Genomic DNA, 21,607 nt, shown 5'->3' with positions numbered 1-21,607 from the left:
AATTAAATTCCTCTCATCCCAAGTCAATTTCAATATAAACTGGAAAATTGAAAATTAAATTGCTCAAAAAAGTGATACACTTCAAAAGTGAAGTTTTGGACCAGAGGGCATCTGAAGTGTGTTGTTGTCAATTGCAGATCAAGTAAAATTGTTTGTCTTTATTTTAAAGAACATAAGAAAACCAATGATCAAATCAAATTTAAGAAAGGATTTTAATAAAAATGACAAATCACAAAACATTTCTGTAAGGATACAGTGTGTTATCTCTATAAGAGTATTAAACTGGCTCAGAAAGTATTTTTAAAATCACAGCATTATGAACAAAAAAAAAATCCTAAAGCTCACTCTCTGCCTTGTTGGTCACACCCTAATTTATAGGGAAAATGCAAATAATAAAAAGGCTCAACATGAACTATGTAAAAGCAGTTTTCCATGTTTCGTAGTAACTTAGGGCGCTGTTGAATGATTGCTCAGAGGTAACATGTTTCCATGGTAACCAGGGACTAAAGTCTTTCAAAACTGAATATTTCAGAGGATTTATGTAAAGCCCCTGAATACAAGCAGGATGATAAACCTGCACAAGAGGAACACTGTAAGGTAGAAGCTGAGTGTATGTGACCAGGCACAACATTTATTTCAACTCAAGTCGTAGTCATCATATGACAGCCGCTTCAAATGTGTGATACTATCTGAAATAAAATCACAAAAAATGAGATACAATTACTAATGACATAAAGGAAGGAAAATGAAGAATTCTAGCATTTAACACAGATTGTGTAAAAGAAAACGTCTCACCCAGCACCCACTGCTCAGACAGGATCCTGCTTCCCTCTGGTCTCCTGCCGCTGTATTTCCCTATGCAGATACCAGCCTGTCGCACAGTTTTGCAGACTGTTCCCCCACAGAGCTGGATCAGCTCCACCAGAGACTGAGTGGGTGGCTGTGAGTGATGGGACACAAACATCGCTGGCTGGCCTTGGAACAGGTCCTGCTGGTGCTCCCCAGCAGACAGGTGCCTCTGGAGACGACAAATCTAAGAAGAGAAACTGACAGGTAATCCAAATGAACTCTTTTCAGAGAGGTACAGTCAGCATACAGTGACGCAGAAGCTGATCACCAAGAAGGAGAGACAACAGCTCGACATGCTGAAAGCATGCTCATCTGGAAACTACAGGAAGTTACTTACTTATAAATTGGAGTTTGTAATTACTTTATTAGTTTCAAGTCAATTTCAAATTTCTGGTTACAACATTTAGAGTTAAAATTAAACACACTCAGATTTTTTCAATTACTCTGGTTAATTAGACCTCTAGTCTGGCTTAAGCTGATAATTACATTATTTCACCAAACTCTATGAATGAATAACAATAGGCAATTTGACCTGCAGATGCTTTGACTTGTTATAGTAGGAAAGGCACATATGTTACTAATAATATTGACAATGTCTCTGATTAATTGAAGTGTCCCAGTAAGCCGTGACAGTGTGACAGTGAGCCAGCATACACATTAGCTGGACCCTGTAAGTAGAGCAGCTAAGCGGAAATTAGCCGCTTTAGTTTCAGGGTTTTACAACTGTTTTTCCTACTGTTTCCTACTGACCCCAGCTATATCCAGCAGGGGTCAGTTGCTAAACTGAAGGGGACAATCTGCTGTACTCTAAAGTTGAATGCCAGGAAACAAGCTTTAACACTTTTGTCAATGTTCACACAGGTTTCACTTAACGTCAAGTAATCAAGGATTGGTCAGAGCGTTCAGAGACAGGGTCAGGTTAACATTAACCCACATTATGCACTTTAAAGGAAATGATTGAAGACTATATGTAAGGTTTATTTTGTGAGAAAGGAGATTTAACTACATTAACTATAGTTTGGTAAAAGTCACATTGTTTGATTGTAGCATGAGGGCATGTTTAGTGTGTGGTATGTTCCCTTCCCTGTGCATTAATAACTGTTGCCATTCAAGTTTGAGTGATTCAGCCTCAACAGACATCAATGTTTTTAGAATGACGACAAGTCCTTCCTCTTTGGTAATGTGCCTTAAATATGTTGCATTTCCCTTATGCAGTAACTATTACATCAGCCTACTTCCTACAATTCTGTTATGGTATTTCTATCCAACTGCACAGGGCAAATCTACAGCGTTCCTGTCAAAAAATGAAAAATGGTGCAGTTAACAAATGTTATTATGCCATGGTAAAATGACTATTCAGAACACAATATCAAGCTCAATCGATCTATAATTACTTTACAGACTGTTAAAAATGGACCAAGGTCTGTGGTTTTTTAAATGTTTTACTGTTAGGAGGAGTAAAAAGTGAAGTTACTGAATTAATAGGAGCTTGTCTTTGATGGAGGCACATTCCTACAGTATAGGACAAAACAATTCTCCTATGCCAATGCCTTTCCTGGACTACACACCTGCAATCTGTTCCCCAGAGCCCTCAGACAGACTTTAGCAAAAACTGGGTTGGAATAATGCAATTAGGGGGGAAATGCCACAAACATTCTATGTGTGTCGTTCAAGACAGTCATTATAGCAGAAAAAGCTGTATATGGCTATATCAGATGTTGTGGGGAGCCAGTTCCCTAATTTTTCTAGAAAATGTAACCCAAAGGTGATACATTCTCAGAATCATTTTCTTATTACAATTTTTTTTTTCTTTAAGCCACAGAAAAACAAGTTACTAATTTGTCTGAAAATTACTCCAAACATGCCTATAACAATTCTGGAAAATATCCAATCTTTTCATAAAATATGTATTGGTATTAGTTCTGATGATTTACATTATTAACAGTTACGCTCGACAGGCTCACAATGTGTGGGAACACTTTCTGTCGTACTATTTCAAGTTAGTGTAGATGTGAACGTTTGGGACAGGATATACAAAACACCCACGACATGCCCACATATCCAAAAGCTGACCAAATCTCTCATCTAACGAGTTATCCTACACTTACAAAATTGCATTTTTATGTAAGAGAAAACAAAGAAACAAACAACTTTCTGATTAACTTTTTTTTATCTGAAAGGGTAAGAGAAAATCATGCTTCATTATACTTGTGACTCAGAGATCTGCCAAAAACATTTCATCTAATTCTTGCAAAACCCTACCCTGAAGCAAAGGCCAATAAAAAAGCCATGACTATTTTGTGGTCAGAGACCACATTAGTTTGTACCAATAACAAATGATATGAGACTTTGTGGACTGAGACACAAAGAAAGACCTGGGAATTTTGGATGATTTTATAACATTATAAACTTGCTAAATAAATCAAACTGGTGAAAAAAAGAAATCTGTCAATTTCAGTGGATTTTTAGATTTAGCATCCTATAAGAAGAAATTAGGAAAATATGAATGAGTTCATTTTTCTTTTAAATCTCCCATTTAAAGACGCAAGTGTGTTTTTTGTAGGCCGGGAAACATTTTTCAATGAATGGGATGGACACTGCTACTGTCACAGTGTGTGCTGAATGTGGACAGCTGCATCCTGAGTAGCTGTTCAACTAAAGAAGAAAAAAAAACATGTGGGTATAACAGAGGATATAGTGGAAAGTGTGTAGTTTTGTGCATCTGCTGTTGTGAAGTGAGTGTGCACTAACAGGAATCTACACTTCAGTGCTTTTCTCAGTGAGTGGCGGCAGAGAGGGGGGAGTGGTTTAGTCTCACAGTTCGCTAATCAGAGGGGCAACGGGCAGCTCAAACAAGTGGTTTGGGGCTTGATGAGAAGAGCACATGCAGTCTGGCACCGGTAACCTAAAGGGAATGACACACTACCTCTAATTCCTGATGCCTTTTTCACCTCCTTCCACTGAGAGGTAATAAAAGGAGTCTGCAGAACCTCAAGAGGATTGTTTACACTCAGATGCTGTTAAGGAAAGACATCCAGTCATTGAGAGAAGATTAAGTACAGGTTAACTTAAGAAACTAAGGAATTATAATTGTACCAACTTTGTTTTAAGGTAAATATTACTATACTATGAAGATGATGAATGTGGACTTACTAGTTTTAAGTTTCTGCCTTTGTCTGGGGACAGGACAAAGTGCTGTTGGTAAGAGACAATATCAGATCCAAAACGGGCCGTGCAGCTACACCTTTCTGCTGCCTGAGCAGGAAAACTGCCAAACCCCGAGCAGCAACTACAACTATCCAGTTCAAAAGGATGGACCTGTGGACAGCGAGGAGTCGGCTCAGAGGCTAGAACAGCTGGAGATCATTATGGAGAACAACACACAGTGGCTGCTTAAGGTAAATTGTGTCACACCTATGATATCACATCAATACATGAGACTGTGATATAAATGACTGCCTTAATTACTGTTATTTTAGAGTGATAGCTTCAGAGGTAAATAGGATGAAGTATACTTAGGTATCTGAAGCAGCATGATGCGTAAAAGGACATGTGCCGAGGAGCTATGTTTCCTCTACACGGGTGCCACTGGAGACATTCATACTTCCTTACAATTTTCTGGAACAAAAAAAAAGGTAGCATTTTAAAGAAAATCCAACACCTAGTATAAAGGATGAGAATAATTTGGATGAAATGTAGACCACTAAAAGTTTGATGAATTATCTAATACTGTACTTTAGTTTGTGGAACATTGGCACATTTTAATATGAAAAGAAAGCAGTTTCTCAAGGATGCCTTTTTTTTGTTTCCAAATGGGCAGATTATTGAGGCTCATACTAAATAAGTACCATAAGATTGCCATACTAAAATAAGGTGGGCTGGATCATTACCACAAAATAAAAGAGTGTTGAAATTGTTCCGCTAAACAACAGTTTAGAAAAGGTTTAGAACTATTTTGTCTAAATGTGAAGAAGTCTCTGAAACACTTTCTTTCAGTGCAAAAGGGCGTGATGGGATTAATAACTGACAAAGACTCAACACACTTTTCTACAAGAGGGATGCATACTTCTCTTTCAGTTTGCTGAGCCATTCCTTGTGTGATTGAAAAAAAGTTAACGTCCTCCCTCTCTTCTCCCTCTTTAGAGTGTGATGACGGATCAGAACTATACAAGAACACTTCACAGCTTGATCACACAATTCCAGTCTCATAACGTAAAAAGAGCTCTGATCTGTTCCACAGGAGCACTCAGAGGGCACATAAGCTCAAGTGCTGACTCCAAAATCAAAGCCTGCTTGCAGCACAAGTGAACATTTTACCAATTTCAACAGCGCATCTGACTCAGGTTACATATTTCTTACATACAAAGAAGTAGGGTTGGGACAACATGTTTTTGTACCGATTCAATTCTTTCACGATACATGTATGCCAATTTGATTTGTATCACCATTTTCATTTATTGTGATTCGATAGCATTGCGATTTTCTTTGCATTCTTTAACAAAAACAAAAGTTGAATTCTAAAAAGTCACTTCTAGACACAGTATATCATTAGACATCTCTAAAAACTATTTTTGTTTTATAAAAAAGAATGCTTATCACATGCCAGCCAGTCAGTCTGACATTTATTTAATTTGTTAATAAGTACATAACATGTATTTTCTGCATTTCCGGTTTTGCTGGAAATGAAAATAATGTAATCACTGTCAGCGGTACCGTATAAACAGAAAATATTTAGGTGAACCATTGGTAAATGGTTGATTCTAGGGAAAATAATCCCTAATTTAAAAATTGTTGATCCTGATATGTACGTGGATCCATTTTTTCCCCTACCCCTACAAAGAAGCATTGCTGATTAATGATGTGTCACCAAAGATTTAGCTGTATCAACATAGCTGTTTGTGTTCAAATGAAGGACTCCAGTGCCTTCTTCTACTGTGCGACCACCAAATTAATTTGCACACATAAATATGGGAGAAATCTCAGGTCAGGTGTGATGGTTAAAGTTTCACACGAAGAACAAATGTTCTTTCCTTAAGTTAACTTTATAATTTGCCATAAAGAACCAAACTGATTTGTATGAACTAAAGCACCCAGATATAATACAGAGTCTTACTATTAAGTATTATAGCTTACCACGGCTCTGCAGTGGAAGCGGAAGAATTGGCCTAGACTTTGTAAACCTCCATCAGTAGGCAAGTGTGCTATGGTCATTATTAGCTTAGCAACCCAGAAAAAGTATGTAAAAAATACTGTTTAATTATTCAGCCTGATAAGCTGTTAAGTGTGGTAGAGAGGTCAGTTATCACAACTTATGTCATCAGAAATAAAAGAAAGCCACACTTCTCCTACAGCTAGATGGTAGTAAAACAAAATACTGTAGTAGCTGTAAGCATGCTACCTCGGGTGCCCCCCTAATTCATTAAAATCCTATATGTAATTAATATACTGCTGATTAAAAGTTCTATATGTTATAATGTACCCATTCCTTGTTGTGATTGGTTTCGGCTCCACATAAAACTAAATAGAACAGGTAAAGGAAATAGAAGGTTGGATAGATGATATAGGACTTTCCTTAATCATGGTAGTGCCTCTTCTACAGAAGTGGCTTGAGGGATGGAAGAGCTTAAAGAGTGTAAATAAATTGAGAAATCAAGTGATCCCTACCTACGTTAGAGGAATCGGTCACTTGAACAGCCTAAATAACTTCACGCTGCTGTCACATAAACATGCAGGATGTCTACAAAATAGCTTTTTCTGAGCTTTATTTCAAAAAGATGTTCCAAATCAGTAAACAGTAGACTTCCATCAGGTGCAAATTATCTATTTAAAATAGACTTAATTTCTTATTAATAACTTAATTTCTCCTTTCTTCCTTTTTACACTGCACCAGCTAATGACAACTGAGGAAAAAGGTTATTCCTCATTGACGCCTTTGAGGCGCATGGAGTAAACAACTGATTAGATCAATGGGACATCCTGCCAAAATTTCCAATGACAGCCTTCAACCTACTACAGATCCCTTTGTGTATCCAAGAACATAAACAAACTTCACGTCATGAAAGGAAGACAAACAAAATCAGCACTAATTGCAAATGTTATTTGTATTTTCCATAAGAAAAATAATAATAATACATTTGTTTGGGTGTGCATTGCTGACTGATGAGTAAATAACAAAAGTGATTATGCAAACTTACTGCAGATAAAGATATTAAACTGACAATGGTTTCCAGTTGCACACACATGTCACACTGTCATAAAGGATGTGACTCCTCATTCAACACTTCCATCCTGTTTACGAGTCGTGTGACCTGATTGCCACTCAGGGACACCATGCAGGAAATAACTTAATGATTGGTCTTGGTCTAAATCTGGCAATACTGTAAGGTAGATGAGAACAAATCTTGTAACGATGAAACATTGACCATTTCCCACCCTGAGGCAATCCATGCTCATTGTATTATTCCTATGATTAAGAGGTTTGATATGGCAAGGTTACATCAGAACCGTAAACGTTTTTACCATGCATAAATCAAGATGATAAAAATTAATTAATCTGCTTCAAGATTGTTATTATTGTATTACTTTGCTAAGAAAAAAAATCTATTACTTTCCACATTTTGACCTTCAGGACCAAAACAATGGTTTTCATGTTTTAATTTAAAGAAGCTTTTAAATATTTGACACCATATAATAAAACCAATTTTAAAGTACCTTGTCATGGGACAATTCTGTTCAGCTTCATCCATAGCTCAATTTAGATAATTTAACAATGGCGCTTGCTCATAATCCTCTATTACAGCACCATCAATATATTTCCAAAATAGTTTTTTAGAGGTTCAGTAGAAAACAAATGTAAAAATTACCTTTTGTTATATTTGCTCACACTGTCACTATTTTCTTACAGTAGTACACAAGACCGATCTCAGAAAAAAGCATGCTCCTCTGCCTCCTTCAAAGTGCTCCTAATGACATTTGCAAGATCAATCTAATCAATGACTCTTTAAAAATGTCTCAAGCTAATTGTCTTGCTTCTGTGCTGCAGCTGGAGAACTACATACAGGACGGCATGAAGCAGGACATGGTCCAAATCCAACAGACGGCTGTACACAACCACACAGCTACAATGATTGAAATTGGAACAAACCTATTGAGCCAAACCGCAGAGCAAACAAGGAAACTGACCAATGTGGAGGCACAGGTGAGGCTGCACTGCCCGCTACTTTTACAGGCTATGCAACAAAACAGTCAAAACAGTTTACACATAACATAATAAGCTTAATAGAATAACATGCTAATGAAAATGTGGCACAAGTTGTTTTTTAATGACATAATTACATGTTTGTTATTCCTCTGTTTCCATTTAAAGATGAAAGCCTAAGTGTGCTCTGCGATACACTGCCTTAAATAATGTAAAAGAAAATACGCGGAGGGAAAAACAGGCATGACTGCGTTTATTATTGTGGCACGTCAATGACCTTATGTGAGCCAACTGTACAGCATTTCCTGTTATTAGCACACTCGTATTCCCAAGAAAGGGTCTATCAGTTTGTCACAATCAGACATCCGTCTGTTCAAAGGCACCAACAGCTCCATTGGAGACACATAGCTAGGATCCATGTAAACAACCTGCTTTTTGCTGAGTTCAGTTCCTCCAAACTGGGAAATAAATCTGTGAAAATAGGTGGATTTGAATGTTTCCCTTGTTCAGGTATGTCTGCTGTGTTGGAATTTGGTCGTTCTTTCCTGTCATGGTTTTTTTATTTTGCAAATGGCTGTTTGTTGTTCATGCTAGAGGTGCAAACTGGGCTTGTGTTCAACTTGATCCACTAGTGGAAGACAGAATCAAATATCCAAATTATTTTAGACAAATTGCGTGTTGTTGTGTTGCATGTCATTTAGGATTTTTATCCACGTTTATTGCTCTTTTGCCATACTTTCTTCTATGTTACATTTTTTTTACTTTCTTTTTTGTTAATTGCTGCAAGTCACGTTGTTATCTGCATACTGTATTGGGGAAATGTCAGATGCAACTGCATAATTTCACAGTAAAATGTCTATATTAAAACACAGCCTATATCTAGTTGTGAGCCATTTTACAAGATACCTCTTGTTCACAGCTTGACTGAACTGCTTTGCCTTGTTCTTTTGTTTTTAGGTAATTCATCATACAACTCGACTTGAGCGTAAACTTCTTGAAAACTCCTTGTCGACTAACAAGTTGGAAAAACAACTAATTGTCCAAACAAATGACATCAGCAAGCTGAATGACAAAAACAGGTGAGGACATTAAATCGCAACATATTAAATCCCAGGCCATACTAAACAGTACAGTTTTGAGCTTATGTGAACCGCTGAACTTGTAACTCTCCTCCCAGCTTTCTAGAGAAAAAGGTGGGGGAGATGGAGGAGCAGAGACAGGTGGAACTGAAGATGCTTCGTGATGAAAAAGAGCAGCTTCAGGTTCTAATACTGAGGCAGACCGCTATAATTGGCGAGCTGGAGCAGCAGCTGCTCAAAGTCTCCTCCAACAACACTGTATTGCAGCGTCAGCAGCAGGAGCTACTAGACACCGTGAACAATCTCATTCACACCATCTCTGACGGTTCATCTCGAGGTGAGTCCGCACTTCAGGTCATCATAACCTCTTTAATGCACTCTTGAGTTTTATAATCATATTTGTAAAACATATCCATACTTGGGAACTGCCAGTACACTCACAGTCTGCTGTAACTACTTAAAATGAATTTAACACCTGCACAAATTAATCCAATCCAATGGCCCTGCAACAATTCTTTTTTTGAGGCCATTGTGTGTCGTTGTGAAGTTGTCATGAATTGCACAAAAGATCACATAACTTTAATTACCACAAATCAATGCAATCTTTTTTTCTTAGTTTGAACTTATCAAAGGAGGACAGTTAAATGCCATACAATGGTGTGTCAAAAATAACAATGCAGATTTCTTCTGCAGAGAGCAAAACTGTCATGATGCAGGACACTCCTACCACATTCATGGACTGTGCTGCTGTCTTCAAGGCAGGAAACACCCAAAGTGGAGTCTACACTGTGATATTACCCAACACTACAATAGAGGTTAAGGTACAGTAATCCTGTTTAATTGACTCAGACATGGTATGCACTAACCCACCAACACTTACTCAATCTTGTAAATAAAACCTCTGGAAGTGCTCAGTAAACAGTATTGTGTTTGAGGGCGTGTAAGTTAAATTAAATGTCCTTAGAATTCCATTAATGATGTGCATGCTTGAGCTAAAATGGTGATGTCCTTAGAAACGTTTCAGTTAAGACTTGGACATCAATTCTGTGTACCTTCCGTGCAACTTAACAATTGTTTGAACAAACTCAAATAAGACAGCATTGTCAAATTATAAATGAGTATGAATTTCTCACAAAGATTTCATTTTTAATTGCAACAACTCCTTATTCCTTGTGTTTGAAGGCTTTCTGTGACATGGAGACAGAAGGAGGTGGGTGGACAGTACTACAAAAACGCTTTGACGGCCATGTTGACTTTCACCGAACGTGGCAAGAGTACAAAAAGGTAAAAGTAATTATTCCCTTTAAAAAAATATAACCTAGGCTACGGTTTTCATTCCAAATGCAATTCATTCCAATACAGTGAGCAGATTTGGTGTTGGCCATCAACAGAGTGATTTAAAGGCCTGGTGATTGTATTCCAAACACAAAGCAGTGCTACTGAAACGTAAAATTTACAATCATAATGGGGTATAGATGATTCCAAAAAAAAAGACAAGCACTGCCAATGCCAAATAGGAGATAAATGAGGCAACCCTGTGCCAAAAAGAACCTCAAGTCCCTACTAAGCAATCTTTGCTGAGGAAAGCATTCATGCCATTTCCTTTTTTCCTACAACCAAGTTCAGTAAAAGCTGGCATACTTTTTTATCAACATCTCATTGGTGATGTGAATATTTGTGTAAGTGCTGAAAGTATCTTCAGTATTTTGATGAAATATTTTAGTTACAGGAAAAAAATATATGGAAAAAGCAACCTACAAGCCCTTCCTGCAGGGACTCAACAAGGTTTAATTGTATTTCTTTTGTATTTTCAGGGGTTTGGAGATCCTACAGGTGAATTCTGGTTAGGAAATGAATTTGTCTCCACACTGACAATTCAACAGTCCTATAAACTAAGAATCCAGCTGAGCGACTGGGAAGGAAACTCTGGATTCTCACAATATGACCACTTTTCTCTCGACAGCGAAGCACAAAATTACAGGTACGTTGTACTGACAATATAAACAAAAAAAACAGAGCCTAGGTAGCTTACCCAGAGTGTGCGTCCAATGTACAAAGGCTCAGTCTTCTTTGCAGCTGCTACAGTTTCAAATCCAACCTGCAGCCCTTTGCTGCATGTCATTTCCCCTCTCTCTTCCCTTTCATGTCTAATCAAATAAAGGCCTAAAATGCCAAAAACAAATAATCTGGAAAAATCATAAAGTGGGTCAGATGCTCAGTAGCAAATACCTGGTAAGATTTTTTTAATTTCTGTTTTAAGTAAAAAAAATGTAGGATTCATGTAGCTCAAGTTATTGTGGACAAAGACGTCCTTCAGAAAATTTGTTTCTCTTACAACAGTGCTTTTGAAGTCTGCTATCCTTAACAGATACCTAAAACTAATGCCAATTTTCAATCAAGGACCAAAACTACAGCACAGCTTTAAAACTCAAAGCCTTGCAAATATTATGAAGAAATTCAAAACTGTGTTTGTGACAACCTACAGAGGCAATATAACTTAAAACAAGATGCATAAAAACATCTCTAAAGCACCATCAATAGGAGAACTCACGTGTAATGTAATGGCAATATATTTCATACACACAGTACATTTCTTCCCGAAGCTAAAAGCATATGAGCTCTGGCTGTAATTATTTCCTCGTACATTTTTTACAAACCTGAATCCTTACTTATGAATCGTCACCCACATCTGTTTTTTTAAGCAATTGAAACAATGAAGTGAATTCAGTTGGATAATCAGGCTAATTCACTACAGTTGGTTCACTGATAGGCAAGATGACAACATGTTAATGAACACACTGACAGTGCTGAATTCCCTCTGGTTATTAAATCCTAGCATTAATGTGCAAGAAGGATTAATTCTACAGTCTTGACTGATAATGTATTTTGACAGTGTGCCCCTGGACCATATCACACATATCTCCAGAAACCTATTAAAAAAAAAAAAAAAAACTAGCTCATGATAAATGCTGACCTCCTAGGTTTACTTAAAAGCAAAACACACTATAGAAATTCCTCTAGATGGTGGTTCTTTGCTGTGTGAGACTATTCATTTCCTGATACTGACATACTGAAATCCGCCCCAAAAAAAGGTAATGAACTGGCCAATGTTTGAAAAATAAGAAATATATAAAATGCCTTGTTTGGTTCAAGTCCACGTACAGACCAAAAGTACAGATTGTGGGTTGGTAGCTGGAAAGATGCCACTTCACCTCCTCGGCATTGCCAGGTGCCTCCAAACGCTCAGGGCGCTGGTCCAGCTGGCAGCACATTCACTCTAACATCTCTCCATTTGTGCATGATTAGGTCCTGAGCACGTGTGTGTATTTCAGGCCTGATGACTAACAAACAGAGTGTAAATTGTAATTTCCCCACTGGGGATCAATAAACAGTATAAATTGATAAATTAATTTCTAACATTCAGTCTGCACTTCTTGGCAATAACACATCCTTCACAAATATTTTATTTTACAGAACTTAGCTGATTTCAAGATTGAAAGGGATCCTTCTTTTGAATTTGACAAAGAGCTTGAAATGCTCCAATTCAACAAAGTTCTTTTTAGGTTTTCAGTCTACTTGACTATGTTTCCAGTTAGTTTGCTCAGTATTTCCAAATAACTCTTACAAAGAAACTTCACATAATAGCACAATAAAAATCCTTTGGGGGAAAAAAAACTAAAATAGCATGACAACATATGCAATCGCCAAGATGCTTGTGAAAATCACAATAAGCAAAACTATAAGGCAAATAGCACACACTTCAATCCTTATACCAAAACCCATTTTAAATCCAGTACTAGTGAAGCTGTGGCCAAAGAACTGTATAAGGGAGTTGGACGCTGCCTTTTGAGGAACAGCAATCACAGGCTTCCTCCTCCTTCATTTTTGCCTTTTCCATTCTACAGGATACACCTTAAAGGCTTCAGTGGAACAGCAGGCAAAATAAGCAGCATTGGGCAGCCAGGAAGTGATTTCAGTACAAAGGACCTGGACAATGACAAATGTGTTTGCAAATGTTCACAACTGACAACAGGGGGTAAGAAACACATTTTTGCATATAACTTCTGAAAAATTGTGCTCGTCAGGAAAATACAATAATCATGTTGATTTTGTGATGGCACTGTTGTGGAACAAATTCCAAATCACCCAAATCTTGGAACTCCCCTTAACAATATTCAAGGTCATTTTAAGGGCTCCTGTACTTTTGTGGCAAGGTCAAAGAGCACAATTAGCTTGGAGTTAATCATTGATCAACTCATTGGGGAATTCAGCGCCTACAATGGCTGACCTAAGTCCGCTGATTCATAGCCTGGGAACAGAGCTTTTCCCTCTCTCCTCTTGTAGCTTAAAGGTCCTCCTCCAATCCCCTTAAAAGTGACTCCAGTGCCAGAAGTTTGTCCTTCTCTGTATTAGGATGTGCCAAGTGAGCATTAAAGCATGAAAACCCTGAGATTTCCCATGAGACCTCTCCCAGGGGACTTTATGTGCAGATTATGCACAATCGTGACACTTACATCGTTAAAAAGTACAGCAGAATCTGTTTTGAATGAATTTATTAAATCTGTATGAACCCATAAGTATGTTAAACCATATTACGAGCTCCAATCATTTGCTTAAATGATGTTGACAGATATACATGCTATTCCTATGGACTACGAATAACAGCCCAGTTGTTATATTCAAATTGAAAAGGGTATGTGTCCACAATTACTGACAATGTCTGTGAAGACACCACCATAACAGCAGAAGCAATTTTACTGTCATATCCAATTAGATGCAGCCAACTGTGAAAGGCCTGCCTTGACACCATGACACGTACTTTTACTTTTTTAACAAGTAGCTTCTAGTTGCTTGTGTGATGAAATAATGACATGACATAGATAGAGCTACAGCTAAAGTGCATTAATGCTTTTTTTTACACAGAAGCTATATAAACCGCTATTATTGCTTGAAAAATGTGATTTAATGCTCATTTATTTTTTTAAATCTCAACTTTCTCTATTGATTCTATATAGTAGATGTCACAGCTTGTTAACTGTTCAGGCTTTATAGGAGTGTAGTCAGTCTCCAGATGGCACAGTTAAAGCCTGCACATAAATTCAATTTTAATTTACTGTAGTTTCAGTCATAGAGCACTCAGATGGTTTAACTCTAATGAACAGCTTTCTAAATTAAAAGAACTAAGCAATAGTAAAGTGTATAAATGGATTGAAAGTCACTACAAGAGAACAAAAAGATGGTTTAACTTTGAAAGAGGCTTTGCAATGTATCCTATAGTGACAAGTGTGATAGTTTTTAGTCCACAAAACTATCCCATTCTTAAAACAAGTTATCATATCATACTATAGAAAATATACGGCAAACGCCATCACTGTTATACAAAGAGCAGCATGCATTATCCTCTTTGACATTAACTCTAAATTTAAGTTTGGTTTGATGTTCTAGGTTGGTGGTTTGATGCCTGTGGTCCGTCCAATTTGAATGGGATGTATTACCAACAAGGCCAAAATTCAAATCGCTTCAATGGAATCAAATGGTATTACTGGAAAGGCTCGGGCTACTCACTGAAGTCCACTACAATGATGATGAGACCAGCAGATTTCTCTGGTTCCCTTTGAACTGTTACGCTCAGATTAAAGAAAGTGGAAGGGAAATTCTGCCTGACGAACAGCAACAAACACAACCAAAATAAAGATTCTTAAGGGACGCAAAGCACTTCATTAACATTTTTTTTTTTTACATACCTGTAGTAAGACATATTTTGGGCATGTTTATGTGTATTGTAATTTGAAATAGAGACTGACAAAATGTCAAATATCTGTACTGAAAATACTTATGACTGTGTTATGTATAGATAATTAGGTATAATAATTGCACTGTGTAATTCACAGCTAGCTAACAAGACAAAAGAGGCCAAAGTAAATTGTGACATTATTTAATCTAATCTCTTTAAATATTTTAATGTTGAAGCACCCATTTCACTATGTTTTAAATAATAGCTGCCGGTCATTGTAAAAGAAAGAGACAATGGTACAACACAGAAAAACTGGCTCAAAGTAAATATGTTTCTGTTGAACTCCTAAAATGTAAATGCAAATGTAAAAATGCCAAAGGAAATATTTCTCTTACGATGCTGTTTTTCTCCTGAGAATGTATGTGCATTTGTTGTTTAATTTATATGTAGATTTTAAGTTTGATATTTAACATTATGATATATGATGGAGATTTGGTCGTTTGACATATTGAATCTTAGTTAGTTAACAATTCTATTGCACATAGGCTACACTAAGGGGAATCCTTTTAATATAATTCTGCAGTACCTTTCGAAATGCTTATGCATGACGATCTTTTTGCATTCTTTTTTATTTTTGCAATTTTTCTTTTAAAGGCCTCAACATCCAAATGTATGAAAAGGTTGTGGATATAAGGAAACTGAATTTCTTACCAGTGGCAACACTGGCTTTAGATTTGTTTTGGAGTATTTGACTGCAATAATCTACCAGTTGTAAAATACCTGAAGTTGAAAATTAAACACAAGCACAAGGCACAGAGCATAAAACGTAAGCTCTGAAGTCCTTCTCAACAATAATTCACTTCAAGTACAAAATAAAAAATGAAATGCTCAAAAGTTGCTTTTTCTATTGTTGCTTTAAGGTCACTAATCACAGTTCAACTACACATTTACACATTTCAAATCTAACCACCAAGTGAGCGATATAGACAAATTTAATAGTGGGCAATATGAATCAAATCTTTTATCACAGTTTTTGATAATTCTTTAGTGTGATATTGATACATGTTGTGGCACAGTCAATGTGAGGTTGTTTATGGTTAAAACAGCCATGTCTTTTTGGCTAATTCAGCTAATTACATAACTGATGAATCAAGGAACGCTACATCGCTTCATCAGATTAATATAAAGATCAGTCCAATATAGCCATAAAGCAATCCTTAATGGTCTTATGCAAGGATATAAAGGGAAAGTTACAGTAGAACCTTGGTTGTCACAAATGGTTGAGTCAAAGTTATAACTGCAAATAAATCACACTTGGCCTCATGTGATATGCAAGCTTCAGTCGTTGGAGGTCATGCATCATTATTTAAAAAGAGGCACATCATTTTACGTTACAAGTAGGGCTGGGCAAGTTAATGCGTTATCGGGTTAACTAATTCATTAATTAACGCAGACAATTAATTTTATCGCGCAATAACGCAGTTTTTATTATATCTTTATCATTGTAAAAGTTTGTTGCTCAGAGACTTTGTAAATACTGCAAAGTTGAATTTTTTTATCAACGGAAAACTGCCAGTCTGAAATATCACCTAAATGCAATACACACAGTTGATACCAGCAAATCATTTAACGAAACACACAATGGCGCGAGGCTTTGGCAGACTACGTTAGATGCAGTGTGTGGGTAAGTATAGATAAACAAAGGCAAGAGATACTAACAAATGCCATAGCGAAGTGGATAGCTACAGACTGCAGGCCCACTAGTGTTGTGGAGGACGTCAGTCTGAGAAACATTCTGAGAATCACAACAAATGACGACATGCATGACATTCCCTCAACACGCACGATCACAAGAATACACGAGTTGTATGAAAAAGAGAGGACTGCCGAAGTGACAACGCTACAACATCCAACAGAGCAACCAAACACCTGTTTTTGCATGTAAAGCTTCGTTTAATCTCATGCAAGACACCGTGGCACCGGCCTCTGTAGATGGCATGTGAGCTACAAGCATGCACCTACTAGTATAGTAGGTGCATTCAAGTATATGCTTAACACATTGTTTGTTGTATTATTCTACGAAACGCCAGGAGGGGTACGACAAAGTAATCTGTGAATAAGCAAGTAGTAGAGAAGAAGTAGAGAGTGGAAGTAAAGGAAAGCATTCTGTCTGGCAACAGTAGTAAATACATCCATGATAAATACTGACATACCGCAAAACACTGCATTTGTGTACCCAATTATTAACGTAACTGTATCTTATTTCTAGGTCAGAATTACTGTCTGCTTCTCAATGCTACAAAAACTCTTTTCATGAGACAATTTTAAACTTTGACAAAGCGTTCTCATGTTTTCCCACACCCTCCAGCAAAACGCCTTGTCCTTGCCCAGAGTGCTTGCTCTCTCTTACCACATATTTATGGCTTTAACTTTTCCTGTGGTCTGTACATGAAAAACCATTCAGTTTGTACATGCAAACCTTCTCAGCCAGTCTTCCCTGCCGAACCATGTTATAATGGAACGTGCACTGCCATTTATTGCCATTTATAATGGCCTGTATCAGCCATAAAATAAAAAAATACTAATCCATCAGAATTGTTTATAATGACACAAATTATTCTGATTAATGAATATTTAAAAAAATAAAATAAAAATAGACAGTCAACCGTGTTATGAGTGTTTGCGTTGCATAGTTTGTCCACGTTACTGTGGGCAACACTGTTTTTGTTTAAAAGGAATTTAAGTTTATTTATCAGAACTTTAATATATTTTGATTTTCTGTTGTGACAATAAAACAAATTATCATATTATTTTAGTAAGAACTTGTAAATAACTACAAATAACTAATGTTAGGGAAATCTTTTCTTTTTTTACGCATTTCCGATTTCTTTTCTTTTTTAATATATATCGGCTGATACATTGGAATATCGTATTTTGAATTAACCAAATATTTGTATCAGTATCGGCCTAAAAAACCTTTATCGGTTGGGCTCTACTTAATGCAATATAGTGTTTGGCTTTTGTTTGATATCTAATGTTGGAAAAATATGCCTTTTTAGTGAGTCTCCTCTTAGGAGACTCACTAAAAAATATATTTATTTATATAAATTAATAAATAAACATTTATTTACAGGCTTCTAGATTAATTTTGTTACATTTAGATGCATTAAATGGGAAAAGACATCAACATTAATAAGTGCAATGCAATAGAAAAACTCTGATATGGCCATTAAAACTAAAATTAGATTGTTTGCATTAGTGTTGCTTTTGTCAACAGAAGTGACTAAAAATCGTCATCAACGAACCTTTATCCTGTGACGAAAACGAGACAAGACGCAACATAAATGCTGGTCACGTGACGATGACTATAATTAAATAATATTGTTGACAAATAAAAACGAGACTAAATGTGGTTCACAAAATAAAATCTATGATAAAATGTCTCTTCATTTTTGTTGACCAAACAAGACAAACTGTTATAACATTGTTTTGTCTTGTTTGGTCGCATTACTATTATTATTTTGCAGTATTTGTGTTTCCTGTGTCTCACTTCAGTGGCTGCATCCGGTCACACTGCGCAGACACAGGTGTAGTCACTTCCTCTAGCCCATAAAACTAGACAAAAACAGTCATGGACAACTCTGACTAAAATAAGACTGTTCAGCCCTTTAGTACACTGAAAATCTTCTATAATATAATATTTTGGGCATTTTAGGCCTGACGGAATGACATACAGCAAAGGGACGCAGGTCGGAGTCGAGCTTGCTGCGTTATGGAGTAAACCCCTAAATATGGGCACCCGCTCTACCAAATGAGGTATCTAGGTGCCATAGTCGACTGAAACTTGACTAGACTAAAAAGACTATGAACGTGACTGAAACTAATAAAAATTAAAATGACAGCTTGACTAAAACTAAAATTAAAACAGGCAGCCAAAAACAACACTAGTTTGCACTAATGAAAAACATAATGAGGGTTATAGTGAAATTGAATGCTGGTAGTAGTTGTGTCGTTTGTACCACTACACTAGTAATACACTCACCTGTGCTGCGGGAAATTGGTCTGAAAGTTCATATGGTTCCTCTGGAATCCACTTCCTTTGCTCCAAACACCAGAGAATCTACTCAGGAAAAATGGAAATAAAAGATAGTAGAACACTTTATCATCATTTAAAATAATATAATATAATGGCTCAAAACATACAAACTACATACCCATTCAAAAGAAAGGATCCAGCAGCCACGAGCTATGCCCAACAGAATATTGAGAGTCCGCCGCTGACCGCCAGATACCACATGAGTTGTGCTCTCACAAACTCGGTCAACAATTGAAAAACCGCCTAGTGCAGTCACCACCTGAGCCAATGTATGCTGCTTCCTACAAGAGATGAGTAGAGTAGAATGCATCCAACACAAATTATTTATTAAGACTTTCTTTGAACAGCTTTCTCACCCATGCATTGAAAGTGTTGGAAGCAATCCGCTGCTGTTGACATTTATCTTTAAGACAAATGTTTGTACTTACTCAGTGGGCATGCTTGTCATGACCAATGTTCTCATAGCCTGAAACAAAGATAAACACACAACATGTTTCCAAATTTTTCTTACTACTTAAATGATCATGGATATTTCTATAAACTTATTCTGCGTAAACTTAATATAATTAAGTGAAATAAATGAAACCATTACATAATACTGTATTTTCTTGAAAATGAACTAGTTTATGTCCGTGTTCAATGCATTTTATTTTTGTGGAGTATTCTAAGCCTTAAATTGTGTTCAAGGAACCGCTTATTGTATTGTGTCACAATATCCACATATTTAGAAAACAATTATAAGAGCAACCACTATAGAGCACAGATTTGGCTTGATTTGTTGTCTAGCTTGTGTTTGTAAGAGCAAAGATCACAGAACAAGGAAGTGAAATGCCAATAATAGAGTATCTATAAATAAAAAATGTTTCAATACACTGGGAAATGTAATGCATGTATGTTTCTTTTGGGTGCGAGTTTTTGAGTTGGTTTGTTGAATGATACAGCACTGAACATATTATATAATAGGATCATTACTCAACAGCAAGACAGACTTTCAATAACCCTGCCAGATGTATAGTTGCATAGAGACCAACAAAAATCAAACACCAAAACCATAAAATGGAGAAAAACATATTCATTCACTAAAACGGAACAGTAAATGTGTAACCTGATGACTGTCTTCCATCCAACCTCGTACTTTGGCCCCTAGATAGCAAATCCTCATTTGACAAAAACACCTGAACAGCAGTTACAAACAGCACCACCAGGCCCCTTCCTGTTACACTCTGATTTCTGGTCCCCCAGCTGGAAGTCAAGGGTTAAGGCCTACTGCACACAGTGGTGCCAAAACGGCCCGACGGCCTCTCCAATACCAATCACACATCACGTTATCCTTGATAAGCAAGTTGGGAAGTCATTGTGTTGGTTATCATCACCCCATAACTGCTACTTATTGGTTGTCCTGACAGATGTTTTCTCCAAAGGGAAATGTTTTGATTTTCCAGTTTGTTAATGATCCACAACAGGGATATATTTCCTCTAACACTACAGCACTGCCAAAAGGCAACAAGAAAATCTGTTAATTTTGAGGTCTTTTAAACTTAGTCAAACAACTAAAAACATGAGCAGCTATTCTAAATGTTCCTCAAAAGGGACATTGGCTTATCTTATACGGTGGACATGTTCTGGCAGCGGCACAAAAAACAGCCATTGAAGAATGAGTTGGACATAATGAGCTTCTGACAAAGAGCTGGTGTGAACTGCAGCATGGCTTCTAAAGAGAACTGCTCCCAGCACAAATGAAAGAAATCCTTCACTGTACGAGTAGGTCTCATTGATGACTGCTACAGTGCTCCATTTAACACAATTGTATAGCATCTAACATAAACATTGACTGAAAATACCATGGGCACATATAGTAGCTCATATCAGTTAACGCTGGTGACCAGTCTAGGCTACTTTTTCTGACTTTTAGCTATTATTGAAATAATTGTACGGTTAAAAGGATTTGTGAAAACTCCAAGCACATTTTTTCGAGCCTAACAATATCAACGACAACTGCACAATTGCACTTTATTCATCCAAAGTCAAGCAACATGAAATATCATGTATCATGCTTACATCTGCACTTTCACTGAATGGTAAACTATGCAGGTTTGACCAAGAACATTTCATGGATGGATGGGTTCACCAATAATGCCTCACATATGACCTTTTAAAGGTCCCATGGCATGAAGATTTCACTTTATGAGGTTTTTTAACATTAATATGTGTTACCCCAGCCTACCTATGGTCCCCAGTGGCTAGAAATGGAGATATGTGTAAACCAAGCCCTGGGTATCCTGCTCTGCCTTTGAGAAACTTAAAGCTCAGATGGGTTGATCTGGAATTCATCATGGGTCATAAGGCGCAAGGTTACCTTCCCTTTCTCTGCTTGGCCCACCCATGAGAGAGAAACATCATGCCTTTTTAAAACAAGCCCATGCTAAGGAATGCTCATTGTGGGACTGGCTGTAGTGGCTGTAATACTGCACAAATGCTTAATTTTGGGAAAGATATGGTATTAGTGGACCACTAAGGTCTATATAAAGGCATCCAAAGAGCATCATGACATGGGACCTTTAATCTATAATCAGGATAATAATAATAATAATAATACATTTTATTTAACAGCGCCTTTCTAACACTCAAGGACGCTTTACAGACAATAAAAG

General features: G+C 36.9%; 2 protein-coding genes across 7 annotated transcripts in view; one reads left to right on the top strand and one right to left on the bottom strand.

The window, feature by feature from the left end:
* Positions 1–188: 188 nt before the first annotated feature.
* Positions 189–21,607, bottom strand: part of mcph1 (microcephalin 1) — a 27,906-nt gene continuing 6,487 nt past the window's right edge. Inside the window, exons 11-17 of one of the 6 annotated variants that reach the window (XM_034897949.1) lie at positions 19,385–19,422; positions 19,075–19,237; positions 18,903–18,980; positions 4,003–4,044; positions 3,776–3,866; positions 796–1,033; positions 189–689 (exon numbers count right to left, since the gene is read on the bottom strand). In XM_034897949.1, coding sequence (XP_034753840.1) covers positions 810–1,033; positions 3,776–3,866; positions 4,003–4,044; positions 18,903–18,980; positions 19,075–19,237; positions 19,385–19,422 — 636 coding nt within the window. In that variant the 3' untranslated portion in view covers positions 189–689; positions 796–809. Of the gene's footprint in view, positions 690–795; positions 1,047–3,775; positions 3,867–4,002; positions 4,045–18,902; positions 18,981–19,074; positions 19,238–19,384; positions 19,423–21,607 lie in introns of all 6 variants that reach the window. The other 5 variants (XM_034897950.1, XM_034897951.1, XM_034897955.1 and 2 more) reach the window with 5 other exon arrangements.
* angpt2a (angiopoietin 2a) lies at positions 3,699–15,143 on the top strand. The gene is made up of 9 exons (XM_034897971.1): positions 3,699–4,247; positions 7,892–8,047; positions 9,005–9,126; positions 9,225–9,463; positions 9,820–9,947; positions 10,309–10,410; positions 10,941–11,107; positions 13,032–13,162; positions 14,572–15,143. The coding sequence occupies exons 1-9, from the start codon at positions 3,978–3,980 to the stop codon at positions 14,742–14,744; spliced, it is 1,488 nt and encodes a 495-aa protein (XP_034753862.1). The 5' UTR covers positions 3,699–3,977; the 3' UTR covers positions 14,745–15,143.

Source organism: Etheostoma cragini, chromosome 17, assembly GCF_013103735.1.
Source record: "Etheostoma cragini isolate CJK2018 chromosome 17, CSU_Ecrag_1.0, whole genome shotgun sequence".
NCBI classification, from domain to species: domain Eukaryota; kingdom Metazoa; phylum Chordata; class Actinopteri; order Perciformes; family Percidae; genus Etheostoma; species Etheostoma cragini.
Note: the sequence above shows the minus strand (reverse complement) of the source record. Positions and strands in the feature narration are given on the sequence as shown.

Coding starts and splice junctions, on each gene's coding strand:
- angpt2a (XM_034897971.1), top strand. CDS start 3,978: ATGAAGATGATGAATGTGGACTTACTAGTTTTAAGTTTCTGCCTTTGT. Junction 4,248..7,891: donor ACACACAGTGGCTGCTTAAG/GTAAATTGTGTC, acceptor TCTGTGCTGCAG/CTGGAGAACTACATACAGGA. Junction 13,163..14,571: donor TTCACAACTGACAACAGGGG/GTAAGAAACACA, acceptor TTGATGTTCTAG/GTTGGTGGTTTGATGCCTGT.